This window comes from Lissotriton helveticus, chromosome 3_1 (genome assembly GCF_964261635.1).
Source record: "Lissotriton helveticus chromosome 3_1, aLisHel1.1, whole genome shotgun sequence".
Taxonomy (NCBI): Eukaryota; Metazoa; Chordata; class Amphibia; order Caudata; family Salamandridae; genus Lissotriton; species Lissotriton helveticus.
Genome location: NC_136061.1, coordinates 425,290,441 through 425,307,320, shown reverse-complemented (window position 1 = coordinate 425,307,320; position 16,880 = coordinate 425,290,441). Strand labels below are relative to the sequence as shown.

The window sequence follows — 16,880 nt, the reverse complement described above, 5'->3', positions numbered from 1 at the left end:
TCTGATTTGAAAGGGTATTTTGTAATCGAATAGCCTGGAATAGTTATGGGGTCACATGTATCAAGCATTTTTGCGTTCGCAAATGGGCTAATTCTCAGAATCTGCCCATTTGTCAATACGAAAAAATTATTTTCACATGTTTGCGATTTGGTAACCTGTTACAGAATCGCAAAATGGGTTTGCGATTCAGTATTTGGGAGGGGCATGTTTAGGGCGTCCTTTACAAATACCAAATTGCTGCAGTATGTATGAATGGTTTGTGACCGTGAATGCGGTCGCAAAACATTTGCATTTGCCAGCAACTTCAAGTTGGTGGTAACTCATTCGCAAACAGGAAAGGGTCCCCAAGGGACCTCTTCCCCTTTGTGAATGTATGCAAAAACTTTTTTTAAGAGCAGGCAGTGGTTCCACGGACCACTGCCTGCACTTAAAAAATGAAAAGTGAATTATTCACGTAACCCGTTTTCCTTTAAGAAACATGGTCTGCATTTAAAAAAAAAAAAAGATTGCCTTATTTAAAAGCTATCACGGACATGGTTGTCTGCTAACCCCAGCAGGCCACCATCCCCATGATTTTTGCAATTTATAGGGGGTTGCAAATTGCGACCTACCTCATTAATAATAATGAGGTAGGCTTTTTTGGGACCCCCTATGAATCGCAATATGAAACTCTTGGAGTGCCATACATTTGTAATAGAGATGACCTAATTGCCATTCGCTGAAAATCGCAATTAGGTAATCACTATTACAAATGTTGATACATGTGCCCCTTGATGCCTTAGATGGGTCATGGTAACCCACCTTCTTTGGGTATGCTTTAGATTAATCATAACATTTGTTGAAAGATTCCCCATTAACCAGCCATTCAATAAGGGAGAGAGATTAATTGCAAGGGCAAAGACTGTCAAGACTCGTAGAAATAACGCCTGAGGGCCAGAAAAAATAAGTAAAAGAGCAACCAGTCCACAGAAAGGGAGATGAAGGCTAGAGATGGTGAAAGTCTGGAGGACTGGCCATTGGTGGCTGGGGCTGAGATACATTAGTCAAGTCTTCCATCTTGGACAAAAATGGTTAACGAGTCGAATCAGCACATGGATTTAAGGAATTAGGTAACAGGAACAAGTTACCTCGCAATTGCTTAGTTGTACGGTTCCTGTATGCTCAGTTCATTCATCTTGGTTGTCTCTGCTCCTTTGTATTGTTCCTGCTATTAACCCATGTATTTCCCTCTTCCAATTTTACTTCATAGTTTCAACTGCACGCTTGGGCCTTAACCCTCTGACCTGTATGCACCACAACTGCCAGCTTGAGGAAGGTCTACGTATACTTCCTGGGTTCGTTATCTGCTATTACCTATGGAGAATCAAATGAGATACATTGGTATGGACGACACTGTTCTGAATTTTGCATTCGTACCAGTTTCTCTGTCTAATTTTATGCCTTTGTCAGTAAAGTCAGGCTAACTGTGCCAGTGGCAATCATGGGCTCTTTAGCACCTCTGAAGGTTAGGCAGAGAGAGAAGCAAGCATGCACCTGAATCACTGTGAGGCGCGATTGTTCACTTCTCATCTTGCAGATCTCTGTGGTGGAGAGTGGTGGACTGGCATCAGATCCTTTAACCTTTTAACACGCCCTTCCCAGGTCGTGAATTTTTTTTAGATTATATTATCTTTTGGTGGGGAAGTCCTTTCTTCACTGATGGGTCCTGGCCTTTGCTCATCAATCCCTCCATAAAGGCTTCCACTAGTGGGTCACAAAATGAACGTCAAGAGCACTTTACAGCTCCCTTCATCTTAGGTTCTACCTCATGAGACAGTATCTCTAATCCTTCCATTAAGAACTTTTTTCAGCAGAGACTTTTGCTTTCGTGTCTTCTTTCTCTTGCTCACATCGCCTCCACTCTGGAAAGACTTCCTAGCCTTGTAGCTCCTGATTCCCACTTTGTCATGTCCTTCCTTTCTCAACAGCGTCATGTTCACGATTGTTGAGGATTCCAACCATTCAGAGTTCTGAAGGCCTAACAGTAACTTTAGTGCTAATAAAGTTTGTCTCCTAGCATACTTTAACCTGCACCAGTTTTCCAATCTCTGCCTACGTTGCAGCCATTCCATGATTAACATTTTTAGGAACCTACTTGACTAAGTGTATACAATTCTAAACGATTAGGGATGGTGACTATCTTGAAATCTGCAAATATATGTTCAACAGAAGAGTAGTCCCCGTCTTCAGTCTCTCAATCACCCCAGTCTGAATTTTTAAAGTTTATATTATAGAGATATTTCCTCTTCTTTGCCTATCTGGGATTCATCTAAAGTAGTAATTAGTGTACTCAAGAAAATTAAGAGCAATAATAACAAAGAAGAGAGAGCACAATTCAACATTTGAAGAGCCTTTTAAATATCTTGCCACAACAACAGGTTGATGGATGGAATGCATGACTTAATCTCAGCCATTGGCAAGCCCTCTGGGATGCATACCAGTCCATTGTTTTATCCCACCATGCCACTGTAAACAAATTCCACCTCATACAAATGAGTGCAGATTGTGCTCCTAATGGGAGCAGCCTGTCTCCTGAACTTCCAGGTGAGGCTACCTTCAGAAGGGACCAGAAGTAACACCAGACCAGTTTTGGCCTACTTAGGTCTTATCAGTGAGGTACAGCTTGAGACCTAAAGCACAGTGTGCCTGGGAGCCTTGGCTGAGCTTACACATCACACTTAGAGAGTAAACTACAACAACAACAACAAGCTGTTGGAAAAAATGCTTGGCTTAATCTCAGCCACTGGCAAACCCTCTGGGCCGAATCCCAGTCAATCGTTTTTCTCCCACCATGCCATTCTAGACAAAGATCCACACTATGCAAATCACTACTGACCCAGCTCCTCATGAGAGCAGTCTGTCCCGAACTGTCAGGGCAAATGAACCCGGACTTCGGTTGCTTCTCTTCTGGTTCATGGTGGACTTGGCTTGACACTTCGGGCTGTACTGATCCTATTGAGCACAGTTACAGCTGAATTGCATGTGGCTGGGTCTAATCTGAGGTGGCACAGTGTGAAAAAGAACTGTGGGTTGGAACGCTGCGCCAAGCAATTCACAGTGGATAGACTGTTTGCAAACATGCCTCCCATCGTCTTTAGCATTATTAAAACTTGAACAATGTAATGTGACTTCTCACTCTAATGATATATTTTTAAAAACATGGAGATAAATATACAGGCTTTACTTCTAGATTACTACTGTGAATAGTAAGGCAATATGAGGTGTTTTGTGATGATCCTTAGAAGCATCCTATTAATCAGATATAGACTTTGAGTCATATACCAACCAAATGAAACTGACATTAGAAAATAACTTGAAACACGTTATTAGATCTTTTCGCCAATTATCACATACCCACAGATTATGGGTGTCCAAACTGGATCCAGGAGAGCCAGGTCAATGCCAGATTTCCAGGATAAATACTGAAAATATAGATTAGCTCTCGATAGGTGGACATGCTGAAATGTCTAGTGCCTTCCTGAAAATCTGTAGGACACACCTGCCCTATGCGAACAGGCGTTCACGATATTTATCATTCTTTCTTTCTGAAAACTAGTCTATCTATCAAAATAGAAATAACACTCATTACTATAAAGGAAGTAGAAATTATATGCAACGCCTTGCATACATAGTTGGACCACACTGTTGTATTCCTGCTGTCATAGCACTTCTGCACTTTGGCAATATTATAGCATAAGAAGGCCAAGTCTAAAGTCTATTAGCACAAGCAAACTGGTGCTAACTCCTTTAAATGCCGAAAAACTGTTTCTGCATGATATTAACCCATTTAAAGCTATATTATTGGTAATGCTATATTAACTGGGTTTGATAAACAAAGACTCTTAAGGCGGGTTCGAATGTTAGGTTCCATCCTTTTCAAATAGTCTGAATCATTAAATCCTTTATGATGCAAAAGGTCGTTGAGGACTATTGTCAGCCACGGCCTTTTCATACCGACTAGGCCCTTATTTACTAAAGGTAAACCATGATGGCTTTGAGCTTTGTGCTGGTGTGTCTCCTGTTACCGCGGGCATGGGCTCTGAGACCAGCTTGAATCCAGTAGTCGTTTATGTATGTTTGTTGTGAATGTATCTACGCCCGGCACTTTACGCTTTACTAGATGGACCACTCAGCAAGTTGCAGGGTGAAAGGACCTCTGAGTTGAGCTGGGGTGTGAATGGTGTGTAGTGCTTCCCTTGCTTACAAACCGCATTGGTTATGGGGTTCTTCTCTAGTGCCTTACCGCCGTACTTCCTCTGTTGTGACTAGGACCAGATCTCAGAGTGCATGAAACAGGCAGCTGCTAGAGCAGTATAACCACAGTTACAATAAAGCGAGAAGAAACACTTAAAATAGCACACTTCCTGTAGCACCAGACACTGTGCCACCATCTGTTAACCATGCTGAGGGCAATAGTACAAAAGCAGACTTAGGGAATGGCTAGCCATGGCCATGAATGTACAATTGGTAGCACATTAAAAAGATCAGCCATGAACTAAAACTTTGAAAGGAAGGTAAATAAAATGTAATATATATATAAAATCATATATATGTGTGAGTGTGTGTGTGTGTGTGTGTGTGTGTGTGTGTGTGTGTGTGTTTGTGTGTTGTGTAAGTGTGTGCGTGTGTGTTTGTGTGGGTGTGTGTGTGTATTGTGTAAGTGTGTGTGTGTGTGTTTGCGTGTATGTGTGTGCTCGTTCACGCTGTGTGTGTGTGTAAAAATATACATAAATGTATATAAATATATATATATGAAATACTTTTTACGGCATAGTGTGCTGTATAAATTATGCAAAAAAGCAGAGAACTCTGGTAGTTCCCAAGTTTAGGTGGAGAGCAGCTCTTGTATAGAGCACCCTACAACTCCAGCGACACTCTGAATTTGTTCTACTCAATGTCTGCTTTTCTATCAAAGATTTTAAGCATAGGATATGCTTAAAAACTATGACAGAAAAGGTTAAAGTGACATTCTAATTAGGTGTTGATCAAAACTAACATGTAGAAACCAAATAAACACTGAATTTCATGCTAGTGTTTACTGATCTAACTGTAACTTGCGTCCCCGCCATGCACTGATTATGACCTCACAGAACACATCGCTTCTGACATGTTAAATGACAATATTGATACAATCACTGATGACAATGAATTTTGGTGCAGTATTTGGAAGGCCTGTGTTTCGGGCATCCCTTCCAAATACCAAATCAGTATTAGATGTATCAAAGGTTTGCAAACGTAATTCTGGCATCAAACGTTGAAGGTTTACTGACCACCAAGAGGGAGTGGTAACTCACTGGCAAAAGGAGAAGTGTCCCGTTTGGGCCATTGCAAACTCTCAAAGAAACGTTTTTAAAAAGTTTGTGTGACGCATCCCTCTTTCTGTTAAGTAAAATTGACTATATTTGTTTTTAAAAAATATACTTTATTTTAAAACTGTCACAGACATGGTCATCTGCTGATCCTTGAAGACCACCCCCCATCCTTGTGATTGTGGCCGATCGGATTGAGTGAAAATGTTCGTCCTACCTAATGAATAATAATTAGGTAGGTCAGCCTGGAACTCAATCGAATTCAGAATTGCGCAAACTTACCTACAAGTGCAAAGGTTGGCTTTAAAAATTCCATATTGGCTGAAAAAATACTGGTCATAAATCAAACAGTTATTGTGACCAGTATGATAGTACACCGTTCCCAATAAGTATAGACACTTGTCCTATGGTAAGTGCATATTTCTTGCCAATTCATACTGTGTCTGGGCCAGACAGTCCCCGAGAGTGTAATTGATCAGTCTACTTCACTCACCAAACTGAGCGGATCACTCTCCATGATTTATTGTAAAATTATTATGATTAGGTTATTATATAAATACTGGAGGCATTCCCTGTCATGTACATGTAATTACGGGGCATATTATCAAGAATAGCGTTAAAATTATCGCTAAAGCGGCGATAATGAGCTTGATAATAGGCCCTTGTGAATTCCCTTAGAAGCCCAGGTTCTGGTGTGAACCTGCGCTACGATGGGAATTCACAAGGGCATATTATCAATCCCATTATTGCCGCTTTAGCTGCAGTTTTCTGCCACTAAAGCAGCGATCATTTTTACGCCGTTCTTGATAATATGCCCCTACGTTCCTTTAGATAGCCCTACAAGGCCACCTGCATTGTTGCAGGTCCTAACCAGGTGTCCCAGGCCCGAACTATGGTTGAACTTACCAACAGTCTCATCTGCACAATGAGCTTGAATCTCGCGCCACCGATTTGTCTCTTTGCTCAGGTTCTTCTTGTAAGTGTCCATCACTTAGTTTAATTTGAGAATGAAGTCTACAGGACATCCCAATAACTCCCATTGCTTCTACCCCATACATTAAGCCCCAATCCTAGGGCTCCTTTCCCACTTCGTGTTGCCATGGCTTTATACGCATGATGTACCAGTAATCGAAGTGGAGGTTCTATGAAGATATGATAGGGTCCCCAGTTTTGCATAATGCTCGTGGAAGCAGCATTTCCCAGATGCTTGTTTTATTTCTTCCCTTTGTTTGGTGCATTTATATAGTGTTAACCTAGCAAAAGGAGTAGCAAAGCACAGTGGGTAGCACAAGGTCCCGCGTCAGTAGGGGTGGTTTACAGCTGGGAGAGTCTGTGTAGATGCTTGAGTGGGTTGGTTATTTAGTCGCACTTGTATTAGCCAATGAGGAGGCAGGAAACTGAATACACGCTATATTTAAGATGTTAAAGGTTTTACCCTGTAGGCTTGAGCAATCAATGGGTGAGAGGAAAAGATCTTACACAGTGGGGTGGACGGTGTGGCATGGGAGGGATTGTTAGATCCTTTGTAAAACTGAGTTTTGATAGGATTGCGTTTAGAAATGTCCACTGATATGCGGTAATGAATAAGGTCCATACTGCGTCTTATGCGGTGCATGACAAATTCCAATAACATAGATATCTATGTGTCTTCAACTTATTGATAGAGAGTGGCATCCTGTTTTCTTTATGCACCACATAAAAACATGTATAATAGATCTGCATAGGACACTCCTTCCCTGCGTTTTAAGACGTTTAGTAGATCACATGCTCATGAGAAACAGATAAACCAGTAAAGCTCTCTAAGACACATTATATGTATTGGTCACCATTTTGTGGTCAATTAATAAAATTGGAAACATTTTTGTTGCATGGAGATGTTCAGGGCATTATTGTCCCACTGACTGGTTTTGCTGTTGAAATCCTTTAGTTGGCGGCCATCCACAACAAGGAAAACTCCCTGTAGATCAAGGGCATTTGCTTTTGAGAAACAAACTTCTGATTCCAGGGTTTGTTAATGAAAAAACGCAAATCGTTCAGAGCGCGCAATGAGACCTCAGACGGCCCAGCATGGATTTCAGCGACAATGCTCCCATCTTGCTAGCGGGACCCGTTTCTGCAAAAATGATCCCATCAAGCCCTCAGTTTGCTACTGTATGCTACTGTATTCTGGTTAATGCTGTCGTTTAGCCCGTTGCCATTTTTGACAGATAATTAAACAGAGGCTATGCGACATCCAGTGATTTGGCCAATTTCATTATGAGGAGAGCCTAAAATGATCATTTGACTTTATTATTTCACACTATTATTCCCCGCCATTTCTCAGGCGAGTGGTACAAGAGCAGCAAGATAGCAATGCAATGCTTAAATGTATATTGAGTGGGATGGATGAAGGTATTGTATTAATTTGTATCCTGGTTATCACAGGCCATTGTATCATATCTGGATCGATGCCTCGTCCTTTGAGTAAACCCGGATATAGATCTGAATATAGGGATTATTACTCATGTACGCAGGTTTGAAGTGATCTTGAACATATCTGCCCTATAGATTTTATGTAAAACATGTTATTGTAACTTTGCACGCAGATGATGCATTGGCCTTGTTTTGGTTTGCTAATGACGTTCTTTTCTGTTTAACTGAGGGAGCAACTTTAATGTGCATAGATGCAAACTGGTGTGGCATAAAATGTAATTCAATTTAACAGTGAAGAAAAAGTAAAAGGGTACATAGTGAGAAACGAATAAAAAATAAATAAATAGGAGTCGCGAAAAAGAGGTAAAAACAAAAATAAATAATGGAGAAAATAAAGAAGTTAAAGAGAAATAAGAAAAGAAAACAGTTGAAGAAAGAGAAAGCAAGTTAAAGAACGAAAAAGAGACGAGAGGAATGAACAAAAAAGGAAATAAATTGCATGAAGAAATGGAAATATGGAATTACCTTGTAACACGGCCAGTTGAAGGAAGCCGAAAGCCATTAATATTCTCCCGAGTATCATTTTGGGCACAAGCATGGAGAGCAGAGACATCCGGAAAGCAAAGATTTAGGGCCGAAGCTTGAAATGACGCCACTTTGTCCATATGCCTCCTTCCCACTCTGTCTCACTCTCGTTACTATCTATATCTAGTATATCGACAGTTCTTTCAGCTGTCGTTCTCCTCATTCACTCTCGGACTCTGCTCACGTGCAGGTGACAGACTGAGGCTCTCACCCACTGCCCGGTGCCAGGGCCTTGTGTGAAATACTCTTGGAAATGATGAGGGCGGCATGTGGCCTGGTACATGCCAACCTGCAAACGTCAGCCTCGACGCCTCCTTCCTTCAAGTAACGTGAAGCTCACAGGTGTGCGGCTTCTTACAGTTCAAACAGGAAACCAGGACAGGCTGGGGAGGTTTTGGTTTGATATGAATACACGCTTTGGTAGATAACCTGAAAAGAGCCTAACCATGTATTACAAGTAACTTACAACGTTTTGCCTTACTACAGCTATTATGCAATTTCTCAGTACTGTCAAATAATATTTTCTATTTGCTGTACTAGGCAGTGGCAGACTTTCCTTCCAGCTCCTCCAGCTGGTAGAGAATGAATACTTAGAGGCCAGAGCCACCAACCTTGAAACTGGGGAACCAGATTCCCATCCCAGACTCTGCCCCATAAATTAAAGTGCTCAATTGACTAATGCCTCAAAAATGCGTCATGTAATATGGTACGCATACAAAAACGTTTTTATATTAAAAAGACTTACTGCTACGTGTCCCCATGGATACTGCGGTATGTCAGCCGAGGTCCATACTAACTATATTTGAAGACATTTGGACAAAGACTCATTGCAATGAGGATAGCAACATCAAGTTCAGAGCTTACTTAACAGAATACAAGAGAAAATTTAAATTGCAAACTACTCGAATAAAATGACAGAGGCCCATATGAAAAAAAGATATGTATGAACTCATGAATGAGCTCTCATCAGTCAAGAGAATTACTCAAAGTACATCCTCCATGCAAGAATTATGCAACAAATTAAAATACGTTTTCCTAAACAAAATAGAACTAGTTAATTCCACCTGTGGGGAAGTAGTAGAACTTGGCGGAAATCTGTCTTGTCTCTCATTCTTCCATGAGTGAAATGAATATCGATATTAGACCGGACGATGGCATTTAAATCTGGTTCCCCACTAGACCCTTGTCCTCCAGCAATTTAAAAGGTTGTGTTAAAAGCAATAAAAAGTCCTTTACTGAGCCTGATGAATAAATATCTGACGCTGGGCATAGTATCAGAGTCTTTTAAAAATGTGGTGGCACTTCCCTTAGGAAAAAAGCAAGTTGAAGATCCAACCGTTCGAACAAATGATGGGTCTAAATCACTGCTTCTATACCCAGCGAAAAATGGATATGCCCTGTGGCCCAGGAAATCTGCACTCATTTACATATTTCAAATTATCTCCATCCTCTTCAAGCAGGGTTTCCTCCAATGTGTATGTTAGGAATTGGCCCATTATTTATGAGGCCTGCACAAGAAAAGGTTTCACCACCGCTCTCTGGGCAAAAGCTGTCTGAGGCAAAATGCAGGATGAAGGATTTTTATTATGACCTAGGCGAGACTAATAGTAATCTTTATGCCCAAAAGATATATGAGGAGAGTGAATACACAGGGAAGCTCCTGGCCTGGCAAGCTAAAGAAAAGCAGGCTCAAAATAGGATAGACCAACTAACTGACCCCATCACTAAATGCATGCCAAGACTACTTGCCTCTATTGGCAAGTTGTTTTTGAAACACTACGAGGGAATCTCTCAAGCAACTGAAGAGGCTACATCCTATTCCATTGGGGAATTTTTAAGAGTCACTCGCAATACCTAAATTAGATGATGAGGGCAAGAAATACCTCATAGAGGACTTCTCAATGCTTGAACTAGAGGAGGTGATTGGCTCCTTCCCCAATGGTAAGGCCAATGGCGATGATGGTCTTCCTATTGAATTTTTAAAAAAAATTGGAGGTACCCTGCGTAAAGAACTTCTGCTTTTAGTCAATTACTTACTTCAAGGAGGTCTTCCACTGGACTCTTTTCATTCAGCGGTGGTGGTTAGCATTTTAAAAAAAGGAAAGGACAAGGAAAATTTTAATTCATACAGACCCATAAGTCTTTTAAATACAGACTATAACACTTTTACAAAACTTTTAGCAAACCGATTAAATAAAATAGTGGGGTCTCTAGTAGCCCATGATCAGTGCGGTTTTATTGCAGGTAGGCACCTTTATTCGAATACAAAATTTATACTGGAGGCACTAGATTATTTTAAGATTAATAAGGTGAAGGCTCAAATCTGGCTTTTAGACGCGGAGAAAGCCTTTGATCTAGTGACATGGGACTGCCTTTTTGCTATTTTGTACAGTCTTAATTTCCCGATTGTTTTTATTTCTCTTTTAAAACAACTTTATATGAATTCTAGGGCACAGATTATCATTAATAATACCAACATTGGGACATGTCAGGTCACTAGGGGTACGCGACAAGGATGCCCCCTATCGCCAATTTTATTAGCGTTATTTATTGAACCGTTGCCGATTGCTATTAGGGATACAAGGACCGACACTGCCCCAGTAGTTGGAATGACAAATATAAAGTTATACGCGGATGATATTGCCCTTTTTTTCGATTCTAAACCCTCAAGTCAATTGAAAATTAAAAAAATGTTCTCTGACTTCCAAAAATTAGGGGGCTACAAGATTAATGTTAACAAAACGGAAATTATTTTAACTAACTGCACTTTAGACACTTTAATACCGGAATTCAGGCAGATTTACAACACATGCCCAAAGAGATATCTGGGAATATTCATATCGGACAATCTGGAAGACCTCCATTCGCTGAATTTTTTACCTCTGTTAAAAAAGGTTGGGTCTCTTTTAGACCGTTGGAATCTATTACCCTTGTCTTTAATGGGACGGGCAGCGTTAGTACGTATGTCAATTTTACCTCTTTTCAATTTTCTTTTAAGTGCCGTACCCTGTGCAATTCAGGCCTCCTTTTTTAAAAAAGTAGATGCTTTGATCTCTTCTTTTCTCTGGGCAAAAAAATCTCCTAGACTCGCACTCAGCACTTTATTTCTCCCATTTGCACAAGGAGGGCTGTCCCTCCCAAACATTAGAGAATATTATTTAGCATCTTTTGTACACCATAGTTTTAGTTTTTTTTTCTCAGGAACACACGAGGTAGACAATTTTTTTATGAAGAAGATGCTATGAGACTCAAAAATCACTGACCCAGTTAGGATTACGAAAGATCCAAAGAAAGTTCGTTACAAGTCCCTACAGTGGATTTTTAAACAGAAAACTCAGTTTTTGAATTTATATTGTATCCCCAAAATAGGTAATACAACGCACTTAATTAACTTCCGTTTAGGACAAGAGGGCTGCATGGACAATAGTATAATAAATCTCTGGAAGGAGAACGGCTTTGAGAAGATTGAAGATTTCCTCATGGGTAACAGGTGGAAGTCTTGGGATGAAATCTCAAGACAGATACACCACTCCCATACAATTCTGAACTGGTCATTTCTTATGCTCAATCCAAAACTCAGAGAGCTCAATATAGGAAATGTATTCCATAAAGTAAATATCTCTACAGCTCTTAATAATCAAACACAAAAGAAGATGAGTATTTGGATTAAAATATTAAAAGAAAATAAAGGGCAGGAATTCTCTAGTAAGATCATTGAGAGGTGGAAAAAGAGGGAAGACATTGAAATTACCCAGCAGATATGGGATAAGATAAATACATTTTATAAAACCATCTTTCGCGGCGCTAATTTTAAACGTATGCAATTTTATAATAAATGGTTAATCTACAGAACCCCCTCTTTTCTCCACAGTATCTTTCCCCATGTCGCCGACAAATGTTTTCGATGTGAAGAAAAAGGCACCTGGAAACATATTGTCTGGGAGTGCCCAAAAATTCAGTTATTCTGGAAGGAAATAGAAAAATACCTCTCCATTGAGCTCAAAGCCACTATAATATTCGATGATTTAATTCATGTCCTAGGCTGCTCTTCGAGTAATACTCCATATGACGAGCCCCTTTTTATCGCCTCTTTAATAGCGAAATCCCTAATTTTGCAGTCCTGGAAAACAGACCTTGTGCCAACCTTTCAGGCATGGAAGGTAAAATTATTTTGAATCCAGGGCAGGGAAAGAAAATATGCACTGAGATCAGGGGCCCTTAAGAAATATGAAAAGTTCTGGAGTATATTTGAATCCTAGCTTGATTTCTGCCGATACTTAACTGTAACCACATCTTTTTAAAATGAGTCTGCCAGATTGTTTATATTTATTCACATTGCACTTTATAAGTAAGTTTCTGAATTGATGAAATTTGAACACGTATTTTTTTGTGTCCTGTACTGTATTAATTCTATTACTAAATGTGTCTTGTAAAGTATATTCTATTTTTATGAACTCTCAATAAAGAAAAGAAAAGAAAAAAAAAGAAAAGGTTTCACAATTACCCTTTCACTGGTAACCAAGCGCCGCTTTGTAGCACTTGACTCTCTCAGGGTAGGAAAACAGAGCAGTCTAAGGCCGATTCAGGGGATGTGGTGTGGGCTAATAATCTCCATTCGCTCACACGCAATAAGAACAATTAATAAATGTTTGTCCAGTCTGTGCTTTTTCTTTTGAAAAGGAAAAGTACATTTATTGCACACATACACAATACTTAATACTATGCTTTAATTTACATAAGGCTGGTCGGAATACCATGGATGACACTACATTTAGAGGGTCATGACCTCAAAAATCCTCTCTCCCATGCAAAGTAGCGCATAACTCTATAGGAGAATGTCACTCTAAATCAAGCAGGCCTATTGAGTTACCAATGTTAGCACGCTTAAAGGCCAGACCTGTCCAATGCATCACTCTATCACTGGCTCATGTAACCATGATCCATCTGTAATCATTATAATTAATAGAGCATTGCATCCAATGCTAACGTTGAGAAAGCGTTCACAAAAAATAATTACAGTCAGCAACACATTTGAATAAAGCATTACCAAAAATCACATTTCAATAAAACATGAAAAACAAGAATATACATATCTGTGTCCTTCTTTTAACCTCTTCAGGCCACAAAAGATACATCCATAGAACCATCTAATAAAGGTTGCTGCACTACCAGGCTATAGAACAGAATTACCTGCCCGAGGAGTGCTTAACTTAAGACTAAAAAGTCAGGGTGTCATAATTTTATTGAGTAGCCCGATCCCACCTGGGGGCCATGCCTTGGCTCTTTGTTGGGTGCATCTTAGGAAGTCCACCCCTGCTGTCCCAGCCAGTATCCTCCTCTGCCAGGGCTAAAGCCAGCAGCGTGTGTCTCCCCTACCCACACCTTGCAGGAAGGGTGTCTTCTTCATGATAGGTGCCCAGACATGGACACGGGGAGCAGGGGTGTGTGCGCAGGGGGGAGCAGGGGGGAGTGTGGTGGCGCTTACCTTTGGTGCTTCATTGTTGGGAACACGTAGATGGGGGTTTGACCCCTTCCCTCTTCTAGGGGAAGTACAACAGCACTCTACCTTCTTCAGTTTGCATCAAGGGCCCAGAGATGGGTTCCAGGCCCCTTTTATCTTTGTTGGGGGCGGAATGACAGTACTCCCCTGGTTCTCCTTGTGGTGGGGGCCCAGAGGTCAGGTTCCGAGCCCCTTTTCTTCTTTTGGTGGGGTGGGGGGCAAGATGGCGCTTTCCTTTTTTCTGGTTAGAAATGTGCCCAGCGACCCCTTTGCAAAAACCTGCTTGAGGGTTGAGATCCCCAGGCCCGTAGAGCTCTGGTGAGGGGCCCCATGCATGTCCCCTCCCAGGGGTCTTTAAATATTATTAAACTCTGTGTTGAAACCTGGTGGGGTTGAAGTCTTTGGCAGTGGAGCTTCACACGCTCAATTTCTCTGCTGGGGCGGTCAAATGTCAATTCATTCTCCCTGCGATATATGAGGCCCGTTGTATGTTTTGCACAATCTAAGACTTATTTTGTTCCTGGTCGCAAGCCCTAGCCACCTGGAGCTTAGTGGGCTCTAGGTGGCACACCTGGCAGGAAGCTGGTTACACTTGTTCCCTGTGCCAGCCTTTCTCCCTCTACTTGTCCTCTGAGGCTTTTCTCCTTCTGTGTGGGTGCAGAAGTCCAGTTCTTTCCCCAACTTTGGTGTTTTAAGGAGACTAGCTTCACTGGTCCTGGGAAAAGATCCACTGTTCCTGTGGTCAACTGTAGGCAGAGTCCTTAGTCCATGAGGGTGTCAGGGGGCTTGTCATTCCAGTTCTCTGAGGTGCTGCCACTGTCCAGTTCCAGTGCCCAGATAAAAAAAAGTACTAGCTCTCTCTTGTTGTCAGGGGGTTTGTCATTCCAGTTCTCTGAGGTGCTAACACTGTCCAGGTCCAGTGCCCAGCTAAAAAAAGCACTAGCTCTCTCTTGCACAAGAGTTTTTGAGTGGATGTGGAAAGTACTAGAAGCCAGGCATCACTGGCCAAATCTAGGGTGCCACATCACCTCTCCACCCCTGTCCCAACCCTCCGGCACAGAATGTAAGGACAATTTAAGATGAGGCAATCCAGAAATAACTTGTCACGTGTCTTCTGAGGAACCTCAGTTCCACCCCTTGCTGACATCACTGCCAGGGTATTTACCAACAAACATTCAAAGAGGAGCGCCCTCCTGTGTTGACTGCAGGAGTCTGGAATTCCTTCCAACCCAGTGGACCTGGGCTGTCCCAACGCTGGTACAGTGTGACAGCTACTTAACAGATGCAGATTTTCTTCTCCACCCCTTACTCATCAAGAGCTGAGTGAAGCATATTGCTTACTTTGTGTGGGTAGGAATTCATTTGTTCCTTCTGCTGGACAGCAATGTTATTAACTTGGCCCAGCAGGGTGACAAAAGACCTGGGCAACCTAGCTAAGGCAACTTTCCCCATATGTGTATGATAAAATGTCAATGAAGACAAACCAATAAACCATACTGACTTTACCTGTGAATGTCCACTAATATTATAAGGCCTACCCTGGTCAAAATTTAACCCTGCAAAGTCCCTTCTGCAGCAGGCTACCTGGGTGCAGGTACTGGGCTGCGCATGGCTGTGGTCTCACATGTGCAGCCTTCACACATGTGAACATGAGTGTGTGCATGTGTCCACGTGTTACCAATCAAGTACCCCTTACCCTTGCTGCAGCACAACAACCTTGTCTTAAAAGGCAGAGACTGCAGGAAACATGCGCAGTCTTTTTGCAATGTGTTTACCGTGAGTGAGTCACCAGTTGTGAGGTTCACCCACAGTGAAACACCTAAAACCAGATGACTAAAAAGTGAAAAATCTGAGCAGGTTAAATGGGCAGAACCCTTTTCACTACAGCATAGTACAGATTATGTGATTTTATCAGCGGTTGATAATCTGAAATGGGATGGTGATGGGCACCAGTCTCTGCACTAATATTACTCGATCTGTCCACTGCCTTGTACATAGTCAACCACAATAGTGTGGTCAACTGTATGCAGGATGCTGGACCCCAAGGACCTTCCCCTCCCCTGAACTGGATGAAATCTTTTTCGAAGATCGAGTTGGATCAGTGTTATCTAAATGCATCTATATGTTAAAGATGATAAGGAAACATTCCTTTCTTGCCTTTGGAAGTCCAAAGATGGTAATTAGGCCCTCTATCTTATTTAGGCTAGATTCTTCCAACTCTTCTTAGGACTCCCAAATGACTTATTTCACAGACTGTAAGTAGGTCAGAAAATATATATATATTCAAATTTCCTAAAACCACCCACTCTACTCCTCTTTTGCAGCAACTTTGTTGATTTCCTGTAAAACAGAGAATCTAAATTAAAACCTGTGCCTCACAAACAAGGCTTTAAGGGGAATGGCACCCCACTGTGTGGCCAGAAAGATCAAATAGTACACCCTTCACACTTTTTTAGGGTCATCATCCGTCAGCCCCACCCTGTTCAATGTCTACATGACACCGCTCGCACCCATCGTCAGATCGGAAGGACTAAACATCGTATTGTATGCAGGTGACACCCATCTCATTCTCTCCCTATCCAACAGTTGCAACAACACCCAACTCATCACCTCCCTACCCAATGAACCCAACATCTACAGACTCAACTTTCAGGAAGGAATGGAGGCAGTCGCCAGGTGGATGAAGAACAGCTGCCTACAACTAAACAAGGACAAGACCAAAGTAATTATCATGGTCCCACAATTGAACGCCTGGAACGACACCTGGTGGCCCCCACCCTCGAGAACCCCCCCACCCCCACTGACCACGCATGCAACCTTGGAATCAGCATGGACTCCCAACTCAAAATGGACTGCCAAATCAACACCATCACTTCTTCCTGTTTCCACACCCCCCGCCTCTTTGAAAGACCTTCAACTGGATCCCCCTCGAACACAGGAAACCCGTCACCCATGCCCTCATCAGCAGCAGTCTGGACTATGGCAATGCACTCTATGTCGGGATAAACAAAAACCTCACCCGCGAACTCCGGAGC

At 41.7% G+C, this 16,880-nt stretch overlaps 1 protein-coding gene across 1 annotated transcript in view; it reads right to left on the bottom strand.

The window, feature by feature from the left end:
* CD28 (CD28 molecule) overlaps positions 1 to 8,674 on the bottom strand; it is a 170,144-nt gene extending 161,470 nt beyond the window's left edge. Inside the window, exon 1 of the mRNA XM_078683628.1 lies at positions 8,286 to 8,674. Within this exon, the coding sequence (XP_078539754.1) occupies positions 8,286 to 8,373 (88 nt within the window). The 5' untranslated portion in view covers positions 8,374 to 8,674. The remainder of the gene's footprint in view (positions 1 to 8,285) is intronic.
* Between the last annotated feature and the right edge of the window lie 8,206 nt (positions 8,675 to 16,880).